The 21027-nt window shown below is 46.0% G+C and overlaps 3 protein-coding genes across 10 annotated transcripts in view; 2 read left to right on the top strand and 1 right to left on the bottom strand.

The window, feature by feature from the left end:
• Positions 1-3114, top strand: part of ppp6r3 (protein phosphatase 6, regulatory subunit 3) — a 43026-nt gene extending 39912 nt beyond the window's left edge. For 2 of the 8 annotated variants that reach the window (XM_011472827.4, XM_011472824.4), the window contains exons 23-26: positions 160-177; positions 1731-1817; positions 2419-2490; positions 2750-3114. In XM_011472827.4, coding sequence (XP_011471129.1) covers positions 160-177; positions 1731-1817; positions 2419-2490; positions 2750-2798 — 226 coding nt within the window. In that variant the 3' untranslated portion in view covers positions 2799-3114. Of the gene's footprint in view, positions 1-159; positions 178-1730; positions 1956-2418; positions 2491-2749 lie in introns of all 8 variants that reach the window. The other 6 variants (XM_078948327.1, XM_078948325.1, XM_004086205.5 and 3 more) reach the window with 3 other exon arrangements.
• A 4009-nt stretch (positions 3115-7123) lies between these two features.
• On the top strand, positions 7124-10046 carry tmem170a (transmembrane protein 170A). Its single transcript, XM_004086206.5, has 3 exons — positions 7124-7335; positions 8040-8210; positions 9206-10046. Exons 1-3 carry the CDS (start codon positions 7221-7223, stop codon positions 9334-9336), a joined length of 417 nt encoding a protein of 138 aa, XP_004086254.1. The 5' UTR covers positions 7124-7220; the 3' UTR covers positions 9337-10046.
• Positions 10047-18646: 8600 nt separating this feature from the next.
• On the bottom strand, positions 18647-19619 carry cox8b (cytochrome c oxidase subunit 8B). Its single transcript, XM_023955526.2, has 2 exons — positions 19352-19619; positions 18647-18835 (listed from the first exon to the last, which is right to left on the bottom strand). Exons 1-2 carry the CDS (start codon positions 19457-19459, stop codon positions 18740-18742), a joined length of 204 nt encoding a protein of 67 aa, XP_023811294.1. The 5' UTR covers positions 19460-19619; the 3' UTR covers positions 18647-18739.
• Positions 19620-21027: the final 1408 nt, after the last annotated feature.

Here is a 21027-nt window from a genome sequence, read left to right as displayed (position 1 = left end):
GCAGCTTATTGGGTTCCTGTCCTCCGTCTCCCATTCTGTTAATGCTGCACTTTATTGTCCATGTGTGTGAGTAAATAACAGTCTGATGACATGAAACCTATCACAGTCTGAGCTTCCCCTCTCTCTCTTGCTGTGCGTTGTGGGTGTGGTCTTCTGCAGAGTGTTGAAATCTTATCGGTATGTACAGCCAATCAGAGATGAGCCTGCAGCCGTGATGTAGTCTTGTTGTCACGTCAACCACCAACTTTTCTTTCCCAGTTTTTTCTTTGGTTCCAGCTCTTTCTCTCATGTCCTTCATTCTGCATGTTTCTGCAAAGCTGTTGTCCTTCCTTCTCTCAGGTTTGTTCACTTGGCTTCTTAATGCCGGCCAACACGGACAAATCACCTCTCATTTCCTCAGCTTTGGCCCTGAAGAGCTTTCGGCCTCACAACGCTCCGATTTTTAACGTTTGCATGCTATAAAAGAACCATTCGTGCCACTTTCAGTCCGTCTTCGTTGATGAGATTGTTCCTAGAGTCTCTTGATGGACGTTTCTTGTAACTCTGAGGTGACAAACCGCTTTGCAGCTGTTTGTTAATCCTTATTTAAAAAGGTTCATCACCTCATAAATGAAACTTCAGTGTTTTGGGCTTTAATGTGCAAACTGTCTTCACCTGGTCTGAATCCGCCATGTTGTTTCCAGTGGATCATAACACACTCTTTAAAGTGTGAACACTCCTGCAGATTAGACAGAAGCAGAGAGGAATCACTGAACAGACAAGATCTCCTTAACATCTGGATCTGTTCCACTTTTTGTCTTTGCTCTCTTCACACAAACCAGATGAATGAATCACACAAGCTAAAGAGAGAGAGTCTGCATGTCCTGTAGAGGAGGAGAGGATCCCTCTTTCTCTTCCTTCTGATGCTTCCATGTTCATTCAGGTTTCCGTAGGTCCGACAGTCATTTACCTGAGGTTAGTTCATGTTAGTAATGGCAGAATCCGTGTTTTTTTAAAGTGAAAAAGTATTAGGAGGCGCAGCATCTCTCTGACCCGCCATGCCCTGTTCAAGTGTCGTTCATTTCCCTTTCAATGTTCATTTAAAGGTAATGCTGTGAAGACATGGCGGGTTCACACTGCTGGTGAAAACACTGGTTTAGAATTGGTCTTCAGCCTCATGTGCTTCTTTGCATGCAGCGGGTTTTCATCCCTTTGGGGTTCAGCACTGAAGACTCCAAGTCCTTCATACAGGCAGAGATTGAAGGTTAAACAGGAACGATTTGGAAGGCGTATTGGCAGCTGCCACCTTCTGTTCAGCACCGCTGCGGTAAAGATGTTTCAGCGTGACGTCTAGCTTCTGCAGCATCACGGCTCATTTTCTGAGGATCCGCCTGAGTTTAGGACCTGAGACGACGTTTGTTGGTGTTTTGCTTTGATTGAGTCCTCATCAAGAATATTGGTGGTTCTCTGAGACAAAGCAAGACTGACGGCTACTGCAACCCAATTTGGTCGGATCAGAGTCTCTGTCCCCCTCCCTGAGTGAACAGTCACGCAGCTTAACTCTCCAAACACTCGACTTTCTCCATTTGCTGTACATTTTGGTCTTTTCCTTCGTAGACCTCCCAGACTCCTTCCATCTCCACACATCCTTTCTTTTACTGTGTTCTGTGTAGGCATGCTTCTGACCCACGTCACAGTTCTGCTCGTTTGAGCTGGACGGTGAGCTTCACCTGTGTGCCTGTGTGTTTCAGTGATGAAGAGAAGCTCTCCTCTTCAGAGAAGTACCTGGCGGTGGAGTGTGAGGACGCCAGCAACGTCAGCAGCTGTCTCAAATCCGGGTCAGACACTCCAGCTCTCACTCTGTCCCAGCCGTGCACGCTTCTCAGAGGGGTTCAGAACCCTCATGGGGTTTTCACTGACGCTCCACTACAGTCGGAGGACAAACCTCAGCCAACAGAAACCTACAATGTAGTGAGGTGCTCAAACCTGAAGAAGTCAGACGTGTTTATGTTCTAAGAAAAGCAGGAGTGGCGTGAAGCTGAGGTTCACAGTAAAACCTCACAGCAGCTGCTCCTTTGGTGTTCTGGTCCTGATGGCAGCTGCCGGTTCCTTCAGTGTCTAATGGCCTCCAGCGGCAGAGCTGCTGAGCGTCTGCTGAGACCTGCAGCTGCTCCACAAACACTGGCTAAACTATGTCAGACACAGTTTAACTGTCTTGGTGATGTCGACACATCATGTGACGTGGAGTAAACGCTGCATCCATGTCCATATAATGTGCATGAGAACAGGAAAAGAGCAGAGAAACGGCGAGCAAGCGACCCCACGCCGCACTATCAGCGCAGTTGGTCTGAGTTTCTGTGAGCAGCTGCTGCAGTTTCAGCTGAGATGATGTGCAGATCTGCCGGGCTGTCTGCTAACGCCTCTTTGTGCTGTGAGCAGGGAGAAGTGCCGGCCCACAGCGGAGCTACCCAACGGTCCACTGAAGGAAGTGTCCGCCGCAGAGGACAACAAGTGAGTCTGCCTTTGGTACCTGTGATTCTGATACCTGATCCCCTCCCAGGGTTGCCCAAGTTCAGCTTAGTCTGTTTACTATTGTATTCAATGACTGATTTCATGTTTACTATACAATTACCGGTATGAGGCCCATTGAGACGACTATTGTTGGAATATTGGGCTGTAGAAATGGAGTTGGGTGTAACTGAACCTGTGCGTGAAGCTCCTCCCTCTGCCTCCTCTGGGCTGCCCCTGATCTGCTCCTCTTTTTTTCCAGACAGGACAGTCCTGTCCCCTCAGAGCCAGCAATAAACGGACCAGCCTGAGGGGCCCTGAAGCTACCAAGTGGCAGTTTGCTCTGCCTTATAGGACTCTCCTGCTGGACCCCAGCAGAGGCAGCGGCTTCACGCCGCACCAATCACACGCCCCACCAGGACCAGCAATATTTCCATTGGCTCACCACAGACAGACAGGGGGGGGGCGCACAGGAGCCACTGAAAGGAGACAGAGACTCTTTCCTGCATTTGTTTATATTCTGTTGTTCATGAGGTGATGTGCGACCGATAACCCCGCCTAAATTGAAATAGTGATGTTGCTATAGTTAGAGAAATGATTGTATGAATAAAATATTTTATAAAAAGACCACAGAATGTGACCTTCATGTGGGGGGCAGGGGGGGTCGCTTTAACTGGAAAAATGGTGACATCTGCAGGAGAACAGGAGAACTACAAGTTACACACCACAACGCGGTGACAGAACACATCAGGTTTGAACACATTTTCATCTCTAATCTGGTTTAAATTATTATTCCTTTAGTTTGTGATTCATTTTTTGGAGGCAAACAGAAAATTCTAAAAAAAAAAACTGTAGGAGAAATGTCCTCAAAATGTGCGGTTGGGTCTGGCGTCCATGACTGAATGAAGCTGAGGTTATGTCTGTCCGTCATCAGGGTTGTTGGGAGCTGAAACCTGCATATCAGAGCGGGCTTTCAGGTGGTAACAGAACTCCTCAGTCTTCTGGATGCGTTATGTTGCTCTGAGAAACAGTTTTAACACCAAAAATGACTCCTACCACCGTTATTCCTCCTCCTGCAGCATGCGTCACTTGTCCTGTTGATCTGCAGTAACTTCAGTCTGGAACCTATAAGCCTCTTCTGCATTGCACAAGTATTCACCCACACATCCCATACCTGAACACAGGTGAACCAATCCACGTCCACATGAGTAAAAGCTGCAGACACCAGCATCTTCCTGCAGACTCAGGAGAGGATTTCAATGCACCTGTAGACTGATGAAGCCACCTACCTGAGTCATGAAACGTTTTAAGTCCAGATGTCATAACTCAGCTTCAAGACCTGTCTGCAGACAGGAAATCAGAGCACCTGGGTTCTTTTGAATGGTTGGGTGAATACTCCCACCAATGGAGTATATTTACAAAAACACAGCAATCCTGTGAACAATGCAACACTCCAGGGGCCTGTTTCAGAAAGAAGGTTCAACCAACTCTGAGGTTAAACTTGAACTCTGAGTTGGTCAATCGGGAGATTAACAACTCTGAGTTTTCTGTTTCAGAGAAGCTGATCGGAGTTAGGTCAATCAACTCTGAGTGGACTGATTCGGAGTTAAGCGTCCGCACCGCGACTATAAGAAGCCATTATCAATGGAGCGCAGATATCACGAGTCACCATGGCAACCGTGAAAAAAAGAGGTCTGCGTATTTTTCGCCAGCTGAACTTGACGTGCTGCTGCAGAGTTACAGTGAATATGAGCACATATTCTGGAAGAAAAGCAACACCGCTGCATCTGCAAAACAGAGACAGTTAGCGTGGGAAAACATAGCTGCTCAAGTTAATGCGCAAGTTTGCATTTAAATCATTGTTATAAAATATTGGCTGTAATAACTTTTTAAATAGTGTAAGGAGTGAAATAAAAAATGGCGATATTTAGGTGTACTTTTGAAGTGTCATTCCTGGTGTAATTGCATGAAATGCTGCATAGTGTACAGAACCAATCTGGGGGAAATATGCATTTAACGTCGGTAATGTTTAGAGGACTTTCTTGTTAACCTTCCCCTCTTGCAAACGTTGGTCAGTTTAATATTAATACATGCAATTGGGTTTTTAAAAGTGAACTTTTGTCTACCCTTGTATTGATCAAGTGGTATAGGTTTATATGGGATTAATAAAGTAAGCAGTGCTAGCAAATTGTGTTTCCAAAAAGTAATTGTTACATTAATCTAATTCAATGTCCCTGATTTCATTTTCATGTAGATGCAATCCTGCAGGAATTAAAAGAACATGGCAGCAGCTAAAAATGAAGTATAAAAACATAATTCAATCAGGTCAAATTTGAGCATGTCATGGATGTAGGCTTTGTTGACAATATTTGAAATATGAAACATCTACATAGCAATACATAGCTATTGTTGTTTTCATTGTTTATATGTAATTGACTGCAACGAAAAACGGTAACGCTCAAACAAAAACGTATGGGGAAATGACAAAAAATCCAGTCTAGGTCTCAAAATCCTCGTACGAGGTAAATATAATTCTCTACGAATTAATGCAGCCTCCTCGTCTATTGGGTCCTCCAAAAAAGGACAAGCCATTCTTGTCACTTAGACCGTCTCTGTGTGACGGACATGTGGGCAATGAAGGTTAAAGCGAAAAATACCACTTCGTCTTTAAAAAGGGGAGGGGACCGGCAGAAACCTTGAGTTTAGGGAATAAAACCTGCTCCCGACCAGGTTAGGTTCACAGCATAAGTAACCATGGACACTGACTCCGAGTATAAGTTACCTCTCTTTCAGAAACTGGTTTGACTTACTCTGCTTTCTCTGGTTTGACAAACCTCCCATTCTGAAACGGAAATCCCAGGGTTTCCCTGATTTCAGGGTTAACGCACTCAGAGTCTACACTTAACCTCCTTTCTGAAACAGGCCCCTGCTCTATTTCTGCTGGGCTTTGAGGTTCAGATGGATCAGGTGAATGAAAACACAGCTTCTACTGTCTGGTGGAAAGCCACTGGGACATCTCTTACCCCAGACTTCTCTAACCCCAGACCTCTCTGACCCCAGACTTCTCTAACCCCAGAGTTCTCTAACCCCAGACCTCTCCTACCCCAGCCACTTCCTCCAATTGCACTGGGGACCCCCAAGGCGTTCTCAAGCCAGCCGAGAGACATAATCTCTCCGTCCTGTTCTGGGGCTTCCTTCAGGCCTTCGCCTAATGGGATATGAGGCATCTGGACTAGATGCCCGAAGCCACCTCAACGTGTCCCTGTAGATGTGGAGGAGCACATCTATTCCGAGCTCTCCATGGGTGACCGAGCTTCTCCCCCCATCTCTAAGGGAGCTCCCAGCCCCCCAACGGAGGAAGCTCATTTCAGCCGCTTGTATTCGGGACCTGGTTCTTTGGGTCATGACCCATAGCTCATGACCATATGTGAGGATTGGAACCTATGGCTCAGCTCTCTCTTCACCACAATGGACCAGTACAATGACCACATAACGGTGGACGCTGCTCCAATCCACCTGTCAATCTCACGCTCCGGTCTTCCCTCACTCGTGAACAAGACCCCCAGGTATTTAAACTCCTCCACCTGGGGCAGGAGCCCTCCACCCACCCATAGAGGACAAACTACCAAGGACCATGGTGTCCTTGATGAATTCCTCTGTTAAATCACTTTAAGGTATTGCTATTCCCATATAAGGTTTTAATTGCTGAGTTAAAGAAAGGTCTGAGGCTGGGCACTATTCTCGGGTGGGGCCCGGCGTTGAGCCCCCTCGGCGCAGCGGGGGGGCTGCTCTCCTGGTTGAGCCGGGGGTGCACTCTCTGTCCCCCCATGCCTCCCTGCTCTCTGGCTCTGGGGGCCTCACGGCGGTCCTGCTTTCCCTGGCCTGGGTGGCGGATGTGGTCGCCCGGGGGGGCGGTTGTTCTCTGCCTGCTGCCGTGTGGCGTTGGGGGGGGTTCTGGCTGCTGCGGCTGTTGCGGCGGGGGTCTTGGTGTGGGGATGGCTGGGCACTGTCCTTCCTTCTTTTTACATTCCACCATCCATTTTAGAAGAACATAAACACTCAATTGAGCACAGGTGTTAGCTCACCTTTGCACTAATAGTTTGTGTAATTGAATGAAACATTTCACACTAGTTGGTTTGAAGGCATAAGTATGCATGTGTGAACACTATCTGTTTTGTGTGCATGTTGACATGTGGACATTTTTGCAGTGTGTGTGTGGACAGGCCCCGCCCCTTACAGATTTGTATTACATCTGAACCTTACCGTAATGATAACCATACAGAAACTTGTTGCTTTATGCTGCTTCATGGTTTTACACCCCCCCCCCCCATGATCACCGTCCTACCCCCCCTCTCTAATATCCCTTTTTTTCCTCCCTCCTTTCCTTTTCCATCCGATCCAACACAAAAGATTTTCAAATATGATTAAAATAAATAAAGTTTGGCCTCGATTCAAAAAGGGGTTTATTCAGATATACCTCTGGTTTGTCAGAATATTCATGAAGCCAGACTGAGTTTATTAAATTGTGGAATCTAATACTGATTTTAACATTTTAGCAATGATTGTGCAGTCGTTACTGAGTGGACGCCATTTATCTGTCAGTTCGTAAAGAAAATGCTTTTATTTTGAACGGCTTCCTGTTCCGGCAGAAACCGGAAAAGGCAGGGCGCCATCGTTGAGGCAGGGTGCCTGTCATGTTAGCTGTCGGTGAAGTTTTTCTCCCGCACTGAGACATGGCGGAGAGGTACAGCGACATCGGCTTCGTCCAGCAAATACTGGGCCTGAACCTGGTACCGAGGAAGAACGGCACGCCGCTGGGGAACGACACGTCTCTGCGGGACTTCTCAGGTAAGCTAATGCGCGCGAGCGCCTCACGCGGATCAACGGTTGGCGGATTTACGACGAGGCCCGCACATTTCTACTCCAAGCTGCGGGTTTTAACATTCCTAATGTTCCAAAAAGAAGCGAACGTCAGGGTTTCTTGCGCTTTTTCCTGGTTAGTGGCGGATGTGACGTTGTATTGTTGGTCGTTCTCGCTAAGGAGCGTCACTTCCGGGACGCTCGTCAGTTCAGTAACATCGGGTTTCTTCCGCGGGGTAGACCGGGTTTTTGTTGTTGTCGGTACTTTGGATAAAGGATGTTGGAGACGCTCACATTAAAGTAACAACATTGTGTTTCGTTTCACTCAGCTTGGACTGTAAATTCTTCCCCGCGTGTTTTTGTTTTCACGGCTAAGGCTGACACGCGCCGAGGCTCAGAAGTGTTCATATCAGCAGGAGAAGCACGCATTTTCTCCCTGAGGCATGACATCTCTGGTCACCATGGTGATTGGGGTGATCCGCAGAACTTCTGAGATCTTTGTAAAGATATTTAAGGTTTTGTTGATGTTTCTGTTTGAATGAACCGGCATAAATCATTCTACTGATTTAAAAAGCCAATGGAGGGAGACTCCCCACCAGGAAACGCTGGTGGGAGGCAGCAGGGGGCTCTGATGTCAGTCCTCTCGCATATTATTACGCTGTGAGCTTACATGCGTGTGTGTTTGTGTGCAGAGATGTGGTACGGCGTGTTTCTGTGGGCAGCGGTCTCCTCCCTGATCTTCCACCTGCCTGCGGCCCTCCTCTGCCTCGCCACCCTCCGCCAGCACAAGCTGGCCCGCTTCCTGCCCATCGCCATTATCCTGATGGGCGTGCTGGGTCCGGTCTGCGGAGGAGTCCTCACCAGTAAGGAGCCTTTATTGTGACTTGTCTGTTCCTGATCCTAAACACAGCGAGTGTTTTTGTACCTGCATCATTGAAAGCGACCATGTGACCCAAAGTTTACATCATCAGTGTCTTTACCAAAACTCCTCCAAAGTTGCAGGTAAAAAAAATCGCCATTGGCTGCACTTGGTTTGTCTTTTAGATGTTGTAACAAAAGATGGACCAACTGCAGTTGACTGTCTTTCACTGCTACCTGAAACATCCGATGCGGGCGCCATTCTAAAAAGCAAAACACTTCCTGGTTGGACATTGACGGCTTACGTGTGGCGTCATGTATGCACGCTTTGACCTGGTCTGTGAGTGCAGACAGGGATGCTGTTGGTGCTAGAGAACGTCTCAAACGGACAAACGGGGGAGCTTTGGTTAAAACCACGCCCCCCTGCATGGGTCAGCTGATCAGCTTGGATGCATACGTCTCTGATGGCCAAAGTCTTCCTGCAGGTGAAGGTTGATAGAGTTCACGGTCTTCTCTGGATCCAGAAAACCTAAAACATTAGCAAAGATCCGCCGTGGTGTTTCTCAAACCTTCAGATGACGTCAAATGGTAAATGGTAATGGCGTATACTTGTATAGCACCTTTCTTCCTACAATGACAAAGCGCTTTACAGTCACACACACATTCACACACTGGTGGTGGCTCCGCTGCCAAACACAGGCGCCCGCCTACCACCAGAGGCAAGGTGGGGTTCAGTGTCTGGCCCAAGGACACTTTGACTCATGGGCGTGCAAAGCGGGAATCGAACCTGCAATCTTACGATCATGGGTCGACCGCCCTACCGCTGCATCACGGCCGCCCGTCAGAGCTTCACAGTTGGTTGGTTCATACTGATCGCTGTAGATTGATGCTATCTTTTGTTTAAATCTTTTCACTTTGATCAAACATTTGTGGTTTTTTGTCTGTTTTATCGAACTGTGTGACCTGTCAGGGCGCCATAACGTGTGTACTGTGACCGCAGGTGCCGCCATTGCTGGAGTCTACAAAGCAGCAGGGAAGACCATGATGTCCCTGGAGGCTCTGGTGTTCGGCGTGGGACAGTCGTTCTGCGTCCTCGTCATCTCCTTCCTCAGAATACTGGCCACCCTTTAGCAGGGCCACGGTTGACTTTGAGCTGGGTCAGAACCCCCGCTGAGCTCTGAACAGGGCAGAACCTGGGACCTCACTTGGGATGCGGTTTCAGGTTCTGCAGGAGCGTTGGGGACATGTCGGCTCCGTATCCAGCAAAACGGAGCTCGAAATGCTGCGGCGGCATCAGACTGAACTCGAGAAGAGCCCCCAACTAACGCTTTCAGGGGGGGCAGCTGCACGTGCTGATGGGGAGCTGTTGCCATGGTGACCGCTCAGCAGCAGCAGCAGGACGCTGTACGCTCTCAGGGTGTTTCCACGCAGAGATGCTGATGCACTTTCACACAGGAAGTTTTATGCAAAAAAACGTTGCTCCATCGTTTGAGGCCTTAATTTCTACTTTCAACCTTCAAGAGGTTTTATCGATGGGGTGGGGGGGGTCAGGTGACCAAAGAACTCTGGGGGCAGATGAGTTTAAAGCTCTGTTTCTCTGGACATGAACTGATGGGTAAAAATCCAGTGTTCTTTGTAACTTTTCGATGGAATCTGAATTTGTACTTTATTTTTCTGCAGAATTTATTTTTGTTTCAGCCGTTTCTATGAGCTCACTCCTTCCTCCCACGTCCAGCTTTAGTTCTGCTCAAACGTGCAGCAGATGCATTTATGTTGGCATTCACTGTTGTGTTTGAAACCTTTTCTCCAGTGAAGCTCCAATAAAGCAAAAGCAAACGTGACTAGATCTCCACGATCTTCCTCCACTCTCCTGCAGGTCCTGTGATGCCCCGCCCACAGCAAGAGTCCAAAATTGGGCATTTTATGCCTTCATATGAAAGGAATCTGTTTTAAGCCCCTCTTTTCTTGTGTGTGGATCTCCATCCTGACTAAACTGTCCGAACCAAATCCAACTTTGCTTCATCGCTAGTCTCCTCATCTTCCTCACTCTGGTGCTTTTTAACCTCTGTTCTCCTGAAAGCGACTGGAGGTGATGACAAACACTGAGGCTGCTGTCTGTGGAGAAAAATAAAGACTCAAAACTCAGAGGGAATGTACGACAAGAACTCATTTAAACAGTTAGCCTCAGGTGCAAAGGGCTTTAAATCTGATTTGTCGTTCATCTCTGCTGTAAAAATAAACGGATCCAACAGAAGAAGCTCTTCAGTACAGATTACTGAATTTCCCAAGCTGGGATCAATAAAGTATCTTTATCTTATCTTATCTCTCAGGCTGCTCCTCTGCTGGATGAGACCTCCGGGTCAAAGGTCAGCTTTTGTGGTTTTTCTGTTAACTACATTTTCCCTTGGTTCAGATCTTCAATATTAAATCCAGAGAGTAACTGACAGACTTCAGGTTTTGTTCACACGTTTCCCAAATATGAACAAAAGAAAATGTAGAGACACTGCCCTGCAGAAGTCCCCCCTACCCCCACCCCCGGATGTTTGTCTCTTTTGATGCTTTCATAAATCACTCATGGTCAAGAAAATGTGTCTTTCCACAGAATTCTACAAAGTAACTTCAATGAAACGAAAATATGAAATGGAATAGAACTGTTTGCATAATTACCCCCCCCCCTCCAAGTCAGTATTTAGTAGATGCAGCTTTGGCTGCAATCACAGCCCTGAGTCTGAGTGGAGACGTCTCCATCAGTCTTGGACATCTGCACACTGGAATTTTGCTCCATTGGTCTTTGCAGAACTGCTCAGGTTCTGTCAGGTTGCGTTTGGACCGGGCATGGACAGCCTTCTCAAGTGCAGCCACAGATTCTTTATGGGTTTTGGGTCTGGCCTTTGACTCGGCCCTCCAGAACATTGGTCTGGTTCTTTTTCCACCATTCCTGTGTAGCTTTTGCCGTCTGCTTTGGATCTTTGTCTTGCTGGAACAGAAATCTCCTCCTGAGCTGTAGTTCTAAATAAAGAGACCCAAAAAGATTGTCCTCCAAGATCTCAGGTTATTTTGCAGAATTCATTCTGCCCTCTATCTTTACAAGCCTTGCAGGGCCTGCTGCTGAGAAACATCCCCACAGCATGATGCTGCCACCACCATGCTTCACAGTGGGGATGCTGTATTTTTGATGATGTGCAGTGTTTGCTTTCCGTCTTGTCTGATGGCCAAAAAGCTCAATGTTGGTCTCATCTAACCAAAGGATCTTCTTCCGGTTGGTCATGGAGTCTTCCACATGCCTTTTGGGGAACTCTAGTTGAGCTTTAATCTGCATTTTCTTCATCAGTGGCTTTCTCATTACCCCTCCCCCATAAATCTTTGAGCAGTGAAGTTTCTATATTAACCGTCTCTCCCGTCTCAGCAGCTGTAGCTTGTAACTCCTTCAAAGTAGCCGTAGTCTTGGTGGCGTCTCTCACAGGTCTCCTACTAGCACGGTCACTCGGTTCATGAGGGTCTGATCTATGCAGATTCACACATGTGCCATATTCTTCTGAACTGATGAGGATGTTCAATGCCTTGGAAATGTTTTTGTATCCGTCCCCTGACTTGTACCTTTCAGCAACCCCTTTCTCTGGTTGCTTGGAGTGTTTCTCTGTTTTCATGGTAGTCAGGAATCCCCCCCCCCCCCCACCAGACTCTGGACCCTCACAGCCTGGTGTTTTATAACTGTCACTCTGGACACACCCACTCCACTCTGGTGATCTTCATTTCACTAATTATGAAACTATCAGCACTAATTGGATGGACTTCTATTGAATCAGACCATTCAATTTAAAGGGGGGGGGGGGGTAATTATGCAAACAGTTCTATTCCATTTCATATTTTTGTTTCATTGACGTTACTTTGTAGAATTCTGTGGAAAGACCCATCTTCTTGACCGTGAGTGATTTATGAAAGCAACAAAAGAGACAAAAATGCGGGGGGTTACTGGTACTTCTGCAGGGCAGTGTAGATGGAATCACAAATACATTTGGGTAACAATAACTGGATTCATCAGTCATTGATTCTGCAAATCGTCCAACTTAAGTCTGAGTTTGGTCTGTGATGTTTATCATAGAAACACTTCAAATGTTAAAGACAAAAAGGTAAGAGGGACTCCAGCAATCACTTTAAATGATGTATAATAACAAACAATCACGACCTCTGTCCCACACAGAGCTGATGCTATAGGATGTCTCTTCTCTCTTCACCTGTATTGTCACCTGGCTGACAGGTGTGCAAACCTCCTGAAGATCTACAGGAAACATTTGACCTCTGACATTGAAAGAAGGGTTACATTACAAAGTACTGAGGTGAACTTTAGTTATGATTTTTTGTTATTAATGTTACCTGTGGTTTCTAAAGAGCCTATATCATGTAAAATCATTTTTTAGCTTTTAAGTGTTTTTTCCACTATAATCAACCTCAAGGCTGTATTTGGATCTGTTCATGTATTTCTGAGTCGTCCTCTAAAAAGCTGCTCTCTGATCACCAGACCCTCCCAATCCACAAAAACGAGTGGCTTCTCACATTATGACATAGACCAGTGAAGAACTGCCCCTTCCAGGAAGAGTCTGCTGCCAGCCCCGCCCCCAGGCTAACAGACACATCCACACTCTCCACAGACCTAGCGGTTTTCGGCTAAATGCTTATATTTTATATGCACAATCTGCACATCCATGGCTGTGAATCAGGGGCAGAAAAAGCTTTTAGCACCAATGTAGCTGCTGCAATCAGCGAACCACCAGCTTCCTGCTCCGCCCCTTTCTGATCATCCACTGTCAGACAAATACATCCATGAACATCTTTGTTTTCCTGGTCTGAGCCGGAATCTGGATCTGGGGGGTATTCCAGGAAGCATGTTTAAACTACCCTGACTTTAAGCCTGAACTCTGGCTGAAATTCGCCTGAACTTGCTTACTCTGGGTATGTCGGTTCCAAAAGACCGGGTATGAGTTGGCGTCATTACGCTCCACTTGGTAACCCTGGGTTAATGCACGTGCACGGAAGGTACATAAAGACATTCTCAATAGATCGCAGATTTCCGGAGTCACCATGGAAACGCGTGGAGAACCAAAGAGAATGCTATCCTTCAGTGACATGGAGTCTGAGATTTTAATGACGGCGTATGAAGATTATACGTCCATCAAAAAAGTAATATGGCTGCATCATCAGCAAAAGAAAGAGTTTCTCTTATGTCTAAGTTTGAGCCTGCAAATATTCTCATTTTTATAACAATAAAAAAATAGAAATTATATTCGTGGAAGGTTCTCATTACAGCACCTGACAGTAGGGTTGCTATATAATCTCATCATCCTCTCCCTCCCTCTCACTCATGGTGCAGAAATAAATAAACAGGACAAATAACTCGGCAAAACACAGTAAAACAGCTAAACAACTAAACACATTTGGTCAAAAACCCACACTTAAACCCAACTCCATCCAGACAGGCAAAGGGAATGGTACCCCACAATTCCCTTAATAATAACAGCAGCGCCAAAGTTACACCTATACTTAATTGAATTAATTTGCCATAGCAACTCATGCTCTGAACATAACCTGGTCTGGAGCAGGTTTAGTTGAAGGTTAGTCTGTTTTCAGAGAGGTGAAGCAGCATGGCGTGTCCATTTGAAGATGATGAAGTGGATGAAGAAGCTCAGATAATACTTTTTCCACCGTGAGAAAGGGTGATAAGACCACATTTGGATGTTGGAAAAATAAAATATTTAAATTGATGTAACTTAATTATTTGCTTCAGTTAAGATAAATCATTTTTTTAGTTAAGTCAGTTTAAAAATAACACATAGTTATCAGACAGTTATTTTACTTTCATTCAAATTAATTCAATTAAGTAGGTGTAACTTTGGTGCTGCTATTAGATCGGCACCGCAAGGGATTGTAGGATACCATTCCCTTTTCCTGTCTGGACGGATTTGGGTTAAAGTGTCGGTTTTTGACCAAATGTGTTTAGTTGTAGCTGTTTTACTGTGTTTTGCCCTACTTTGTTTAATTCTTTCTGCACCATGAGTGAGAGGGAGGGAGAGGAGGATGAGTTTATATCGCACCCCTACTGTCAAGTGCTGAAATGAGAACCTTCCGTGAATATTTTTTTTTCGTTTTATTGTTATAAAAATAAGTATATCTGCAGGCTCAAACTTAGACATATGAGAGTTCAAGAATTACAATAAATTAAGATGAAAAAAAGATTAATTGAATTGGAGCAATGCAACATTTAGTTAGATAAATATGTAAATTTGTGTTGTATAAACACTAATTTAGTTTTCTAGACGTAAGAAATTTGGTTGAATAAATTTAACTCAATTACTTGTTTCCAGTTGAATTAATTCATTTAAGTTGGATAATTTATATATATGCGTCACAATGAAAATGAAAATAAGATCAGAAACTCATGTGTTTACTTTGTCCGTTTTGTTTCTCCAATCAGAAACTCTTTCTTTTGATGATGCAGCCGTGTTACTTTTTTGATGGATGTATAATCTTCATACGCTGCATTAAAATCTCCGACTCCGTCTCACTGAAGTATACCGTCTCTCTTTTTTTTTCACCACATGTTTCCATGGGGACTCCAGAAATCTGCGATCTATTGAGAATGTCTTTATTTACTTGCTGTGCACGTGCATTAACCCAGGGTTACCAAGTCGAGCGTAATTACGCTACTCTTAGCCGGTGTTTTGGAACCGACATACCCCGAGTAAACAAGTTCAGGCGGATTTCAGCCAGAGTTCAGGCTTAAAGTCAGGGTACTTTAAACATGCTTCCTGGAATACCCCCCTGCTTTCTGGAATACCCCCCAGAACTGGACAGATCATATCCACTGCAACACAAACACATTATACAATGAAGCGGGGGGGACCAATCTTATGAGGCCCCCAGGGGCCGTGTGCCTTGAGGTGCCTTCATTGGCCCGGCGGCCTTCTCTCCACGCAGGGAGAGGGATCCCTGATTTCTTAGACCAGGAGCCGGGGATCACATCACATCTGAGCCTGGGGGTGTCCATGCCCCTGTGGTGCCAGTCCTGGTCGTCACCCTGGAGCATGGGCCCATGCGAACTCCTGCTGTGTTTACCGGGTCATGGGGGACCCCTACTTCTCCTGGAAGTCCCTCTTGAGTAGGGGGGATTGGCCCCTGCCTTAATCTCTGCTGGACTTCCCGTGGGTCGGGCGGGTGGTTGCCTGGAGTGGTGGGGCGGGTCTCCCTTGAGGGGGCTCTGATTTGTGGTTGGGGTGCTCTGAACTCCCCGGTGGTGGTGGTGGGCTGCTTGCTCGCAATTTTTTTTGCACCGCTAATGTTAGCCTGGGCTTGTGAGGGGCGGTAAGCTAGAAGGAGAGAGTGTAAACAAAGGGATGATGGGATTCTTCATTAATGTTATCCAGTGAAACATTTCTTTACCAAGTTTAAAACAGATCTGGACATAAACTGTTCATTTTGTCATTTCTCACCAGAAACTGAGCCTCATCTTTTTGAGTTTTGCTCCTTCACTCAAGTATTTTGGAAAGATTTGATGCATTTTATAAGAACTCATCTATGTGAAGATGATAAGATTATTTTATGCGCATATTATTCTTGGATATTTTACACAAGGGAGATTTAATGCAGAGAAAATACATGTATTTTATTTACTTATAAGTATGGCTAAATTCTTTATACACAAGTGTAAATATGCCAACAAAAAAACCCATATTTATGTTTTCCAGAAAGAAATGTTGCTGTATGTAAACAGTATAAAATCCTCCCAACAAAAAAGCTGTCAGAACAGATGAAACATGGTCTCTTTAGAAACTGCCTTTATTATTTTTGCTTAATCCTTTTTACATTGTCATTATTATGGTTCTTTGAATTTTGGTTATTTTCCTGGCGAACGTGAAAATTGTATTTTGCAGACAGTGTGGAGTTTTGTGTTTGGCATCTTGTATGTGCAACATTTGTTAAAGTTTTTTTTTTTAAGTGATGATGGGAAATGACTTCGGGCTTACTCTGTGCCAACTGTCCCGCCCACAACTCAGAGGTGAATTTCTGATGAACTCCTGGTGCTCTGCAGAGAAAACATCCTAATCGTAATGAAAAGACCCCTGGAAATACTGACAATAGATCAATGATCAGAGTGGGAAATTGAAAACATTTGCTTCAGAGGGTCCTAATTTGTTGCACAAAAAAGTGTAACCCTTGTTCCTAGGCACTTTACCATTGGGAGTTGGGTCATCTAGACCCACTAGACAGTGCTCTGAACCTTTTTTCTTCAATGATTTGTGATCTTCACTGGTGTCCATGGATTACATGAAATCTTTCCACCTTTATCCACCTTTGTCATGTTAGGGAGAACACGTCAATGGAAGGGAGGGGTCATCTGGACCCCATAGGATATCACAAGGGTTAACCGTTAATGAATATCAGAACATGATGCATTACTAAAGTAAAATTGATCAATAAACTGACATTAGAACACCTGGAACTGACTCAAATTCACTGTAACATGTACTCTGCTACCTTTTTTCTCCTGCTTCCCATCATCTCTGTGATGAAACTGTACACATCCATATTTCATGACCTTCTGTTTATGACTATTGCTGTGGTAACAGGATGATCCAACAGGAAACTTTCCATGTGTGATGGACAAACTGTTCAAGCATTCACGTTTCACAGACGTCTTCACCCCTCAGAGTTACTGGTCTACCACTACACCACCACAACGGAAAAGAAAGCCCTGTCCTTTAGGTCACCCATCGATCGATCAGACTCTCCATGCAGACGTAGGAGCTCTAAAAAGGAGGATTTCATTTGTGTAGCCCTTGTGCTATCCTAGGCACTTTACCATTGGGAGTTGGGTCATCTAGACCCACTAGACAGTGCTCTGAACCTTTATTCTTCAATGATTTGTGATATTCACTGGTGTCCATGGATTACATGAAATCTTTCCACCTTTATCCACCTTTGTCATGGTAGGGAGAACACGTCAATGGAAGGGTGGGGTCATCTAAGATAGCACAAGGGTTAAAAATGATTTGAAACACCAAGACTGTTTCATCGTAGACTGTCACCTCCTTTAGTTTACACTTTGACATGTTTTTGGTAACTTTCAGTTCCTCAGAAATTGTTTTTTTACAGATCAAATCATTCATATTGAAAACGTATGTCATTTCGATGAGCATATTTACAGTGTGGGACATTTTCATGTAACCGTTGAGCACTTAGTTAATTGTTGACAGGCTGCTGTTTCAGAGCAAAGTCCGAGTCAGAGACTTGGAGCAGAAAAGCTCACCTCAGCCTTTCTCCTCAGAGCCTCTGGAGCCGCTTCAGCTCCTGTCAGATCCAGCTTCCAGGGGACTTCTACGTGGTTTTTGGCTGACGTGCACGCATGGAAAAGATGTGCATGAAACCTGTATGTGTATGGTCAAATGACAACTCAGGAAAATACACTGCCCCCCACCCCCACAGGCTGGCCGTGGGGCAGTGGAAGGGCGGTCAACCTCAAATCAGAAAATTGCGGGTTCGATTCCTTCCTCGAAGTGTCCTTGGGCAAGACACCGAGGCCCCCGCCCCGCCCCCGGTGGAGGGCTGGCGCCAGACTGTAGGGGCGCTGACTGTAAAGCGCCTTGGGCGCTATACAAGTGTTTACCCAGACAGATTACCCACCATCTGAGCCCTCACCCCCAATAGCCCCCACCGGACAGCAGCCCAGACCAGCCGCACAGGCTCTTGCCCCCTGATCAGCTCCTCCAGAGAGATCCTTGATCTGTCCTCTCCTGAAGTCAAAGAGTCTGATCTGTTCCCTGAAGATCAGTGCTGATTAGGGCCCACGATGTGAAGAAAACTCGCAATATGTGATATTAGTCATCAATATTGTGCTGATGATTTAACTTGGGATACATGAACAAATAGCAAAACAACCAAAAACATAATTTCCATTTCACTGCAACTGTTTAAAAATGATATTCTAAATGGCCCTCGCCTATATAGGAGGCCAACATCTACCAAAAGGGCTCAATCTGATTGGTCAAATACATAAATGGATTTCTTTGATTCGTTAAATAAGTCAAGCTGCCATAAGATTGTTTTAGCACATTTAAAGTTGACCATTTATCCCAATTTTGGCTGATTTTTGCGCTGTGTATTGTAAGGCTTGTCATCACGATAACTGTAAATTTGTGATGCATTGTGCCGGCCTACTGCTGATGGTCAGCGATGGTTGAGCCCGTGACGTCAGCAGTTTTCACAGTTCCTGCTCGTTTCTGACCACGGAACTCGTGCAGCTCCGCGTCAGACCAGAACCAGAAACTGTAAAAGTGACCATAACACTGAAGACATGCTGTGTGTGATGAGCAGAGCTAAAGGATCTCCTCTCCTGGAACAAATCGAGGCGGTAAACAGTCTTCTGCTGAGGCATGTAAATGACAACAGGTTCATGTTCAGGCATTTATTGGAACAACAACCAAATATAACGACCAAACTTGGAAAAACTGCTTCAGCAACTGAAGTATCGGTCAGCTTTGGTCTACTCCTTCTTCTTGTAGTCCTCCAGGTGAGCCAGAATCCAGCCAGAGGGACCCAGGATGGTGATGAACATGGTTGTCATGGCGATGGTCTGGTCCTGGGGGACAGCAGACAGCGGGTCAACTTTCACTGAAGCACATCAAATCCCACCAATCAAAGCCAACCCGCTGATCCCCATCTACAGGCTGCGCGTGCGCGGGCTGTCCATGAGGCTAAACACAACAGCAGCACGCTGGATCCAACCATGATCCAGTTTTTATCCCTCAAGGTCGCGGCTGTCACCTGCACGGTCGCGCGCGCACAGTCGCTCCAGTGCCAAGCGCAGCTCCCGCGCGCAGAGCAGACTATTAATGTGTGGCAGAAGTGTGTACGTGATAAGTTTGGGCGGAACAATGGCGAGACTCCGACGCACTTTCCGAGAGTGACAGCCGCGCACGCGCAGCATACAACACACACGCGGATGGATCAGAGGCTTAGAAGAGTCACTTGTTGCGGGAAAACACACGCAGAGAAAGTTTCACGCACGTCTGCAAAGTCACCAGAAGTCAAGATACTGCGCGATGGAGGGCACGCACCCCCCCACCTCCACCCCCACCCAGAACAACAGACTCACCCTCCCACTGATATTCTCTTTGGCGGGCTTAGAAGCAACGTTGGCCACCGGAGCCACGCGGAACCTTAGCGCGGTCCTCAGGAGGCGGGAGGCAGCGGGCAGAACCATGCTGGAGGGCAGCGGCGGGGGGGCTTCAGGACAGGTGAGCCTTCAGTCTGCAGGACAGGTGAACTCCACGACAGTCACAGACTCTCCTAGCTGAGCGCGCGGAAGGTGTGCGTGATCGCGCACGTGTACGATAATATATGATATGGGGGGGGGGGGGGGGGTGTTAAGGGAAAGGCAGCTTTCTATTGGTCGCCCTGTCTTCAGACGTGTTGCGCCGTTACAGATATGCGCGCGGACGTGTCCTCGTGTCACTTAAGGCACGAGCCCTTTCACTGGGCCCGGGGGGGGGGGAGTGACTGTGGAGTCACCTGTGGGACAACAATGTATTTGTTATTTTAAGATTGTCCCACTTAGGAAGTTGTGCGTAAACGGAGTCTGATCATCCAGGCCGCGTCAGGACGCATGAGGTCCTGTAGAGCCGCTCCAGAACCGGGTTTGTTTATCATCTTCTGGTAGCATTTCTCTCATGATGGGGGCGGCAATATATAATTAAAACGGAGTTTGTCTTTATTCACATCGTTGTAGATCAGGATCAGATGAAAAAATGCCATTTGAAAGAGCTTTGGCACGCTGATTGTGGGGGGCTGTCAGCTGGCGGGGGAGGTGGGGGGGTTTATTCATCCTCAACAGCCCCGCCCACATCTCTCCCAAACATAACCGTTCCACACAGAGAGCCTCATTTCTGAAGAACATTCTTAGCTGAGCTGGAGTTTTAGTGAGAATTTCATGTTTAATGTTGTGTTCGTTCATTAAATAACAAAATAGGCCAAACTCCTTTTTCCAACCAATTTCCTTCAAACAAAGACTTTCAATAATATATGTATTATTCCATAAAAGTGAATTGTGGCTGCACGGTGGTGCAGTGGTTAGCACTCTTGCCTCACAGCAGGGTTCAAGTCCCGGCTAAACCAGAACACCAATGGAGGACCTTTCTGTGTGGAGTTTGCATGTTCTCCCTGTGCATGTGGGGTTTTTACCGGGGACTCCGCCTTCCTCCCACCGTCCAAAAACATGTTTCATAGGTAAATTGGTCACTCTAAATTGTCCACAGTTGTTATTGTGAGTGTGCATATGTGTGTGATATGTGTGACCCTGCCCCAGACTGGCGACCTGTCCAGGGTGTCCCCCTGCCTTCGCCCATAAGTGGCCAGGATAGGCTCCAGCAGCCCTGTGACCCCGAAAGGGATAAAACAGAAGAAGATAAATGAATGAATGTTATTATTTTTAATCATGATTGCTAAAAGTTCAGCAAACAGAATGAACAATAAGGGAGAACAGCAGCCCTGTCTGCATAAATCTGGGACAGGTACCAAAACCTCACCACTGTCCATGTCTTTATATGATATATTAATCAAGTTTTGGGACAATTTCTAAGTGTTTTAAAGTATTTAGAATGACTGGATGCTCAACTGAATCAAAAGCTTTAGAAAAATTTAGTAAAATCCACTAACTGATCATACCTGGCTATCCTTAACTAAATCTAAAACTCTGCAATAAAATCTGCTGTCAGTTGAAAAAAGTAAGGCTCCATTAAGTCTGGCCCAGGAGGTTTTCTGTGACCCAATGCC

Source organism: Oryzias latipes, chromosome 6 (assembly GCF_053564925.1).
Source record: "Oryzias latipes strain Hd-rR chromosome 6, Olatipes_Hd-rR_3.1".
Lineage (NCBI taxonomy): Eukaryota > Metazoa > Chordata > Actinopteri > Beloniformes > Adrianichthyidae > Oryzias > Oryzias latipes.
The sequence above is the reverse complement of the archived record's forward strand: the minus strand, read 5'-3'. Positions and strand labels throughout refer to the sequence as shown.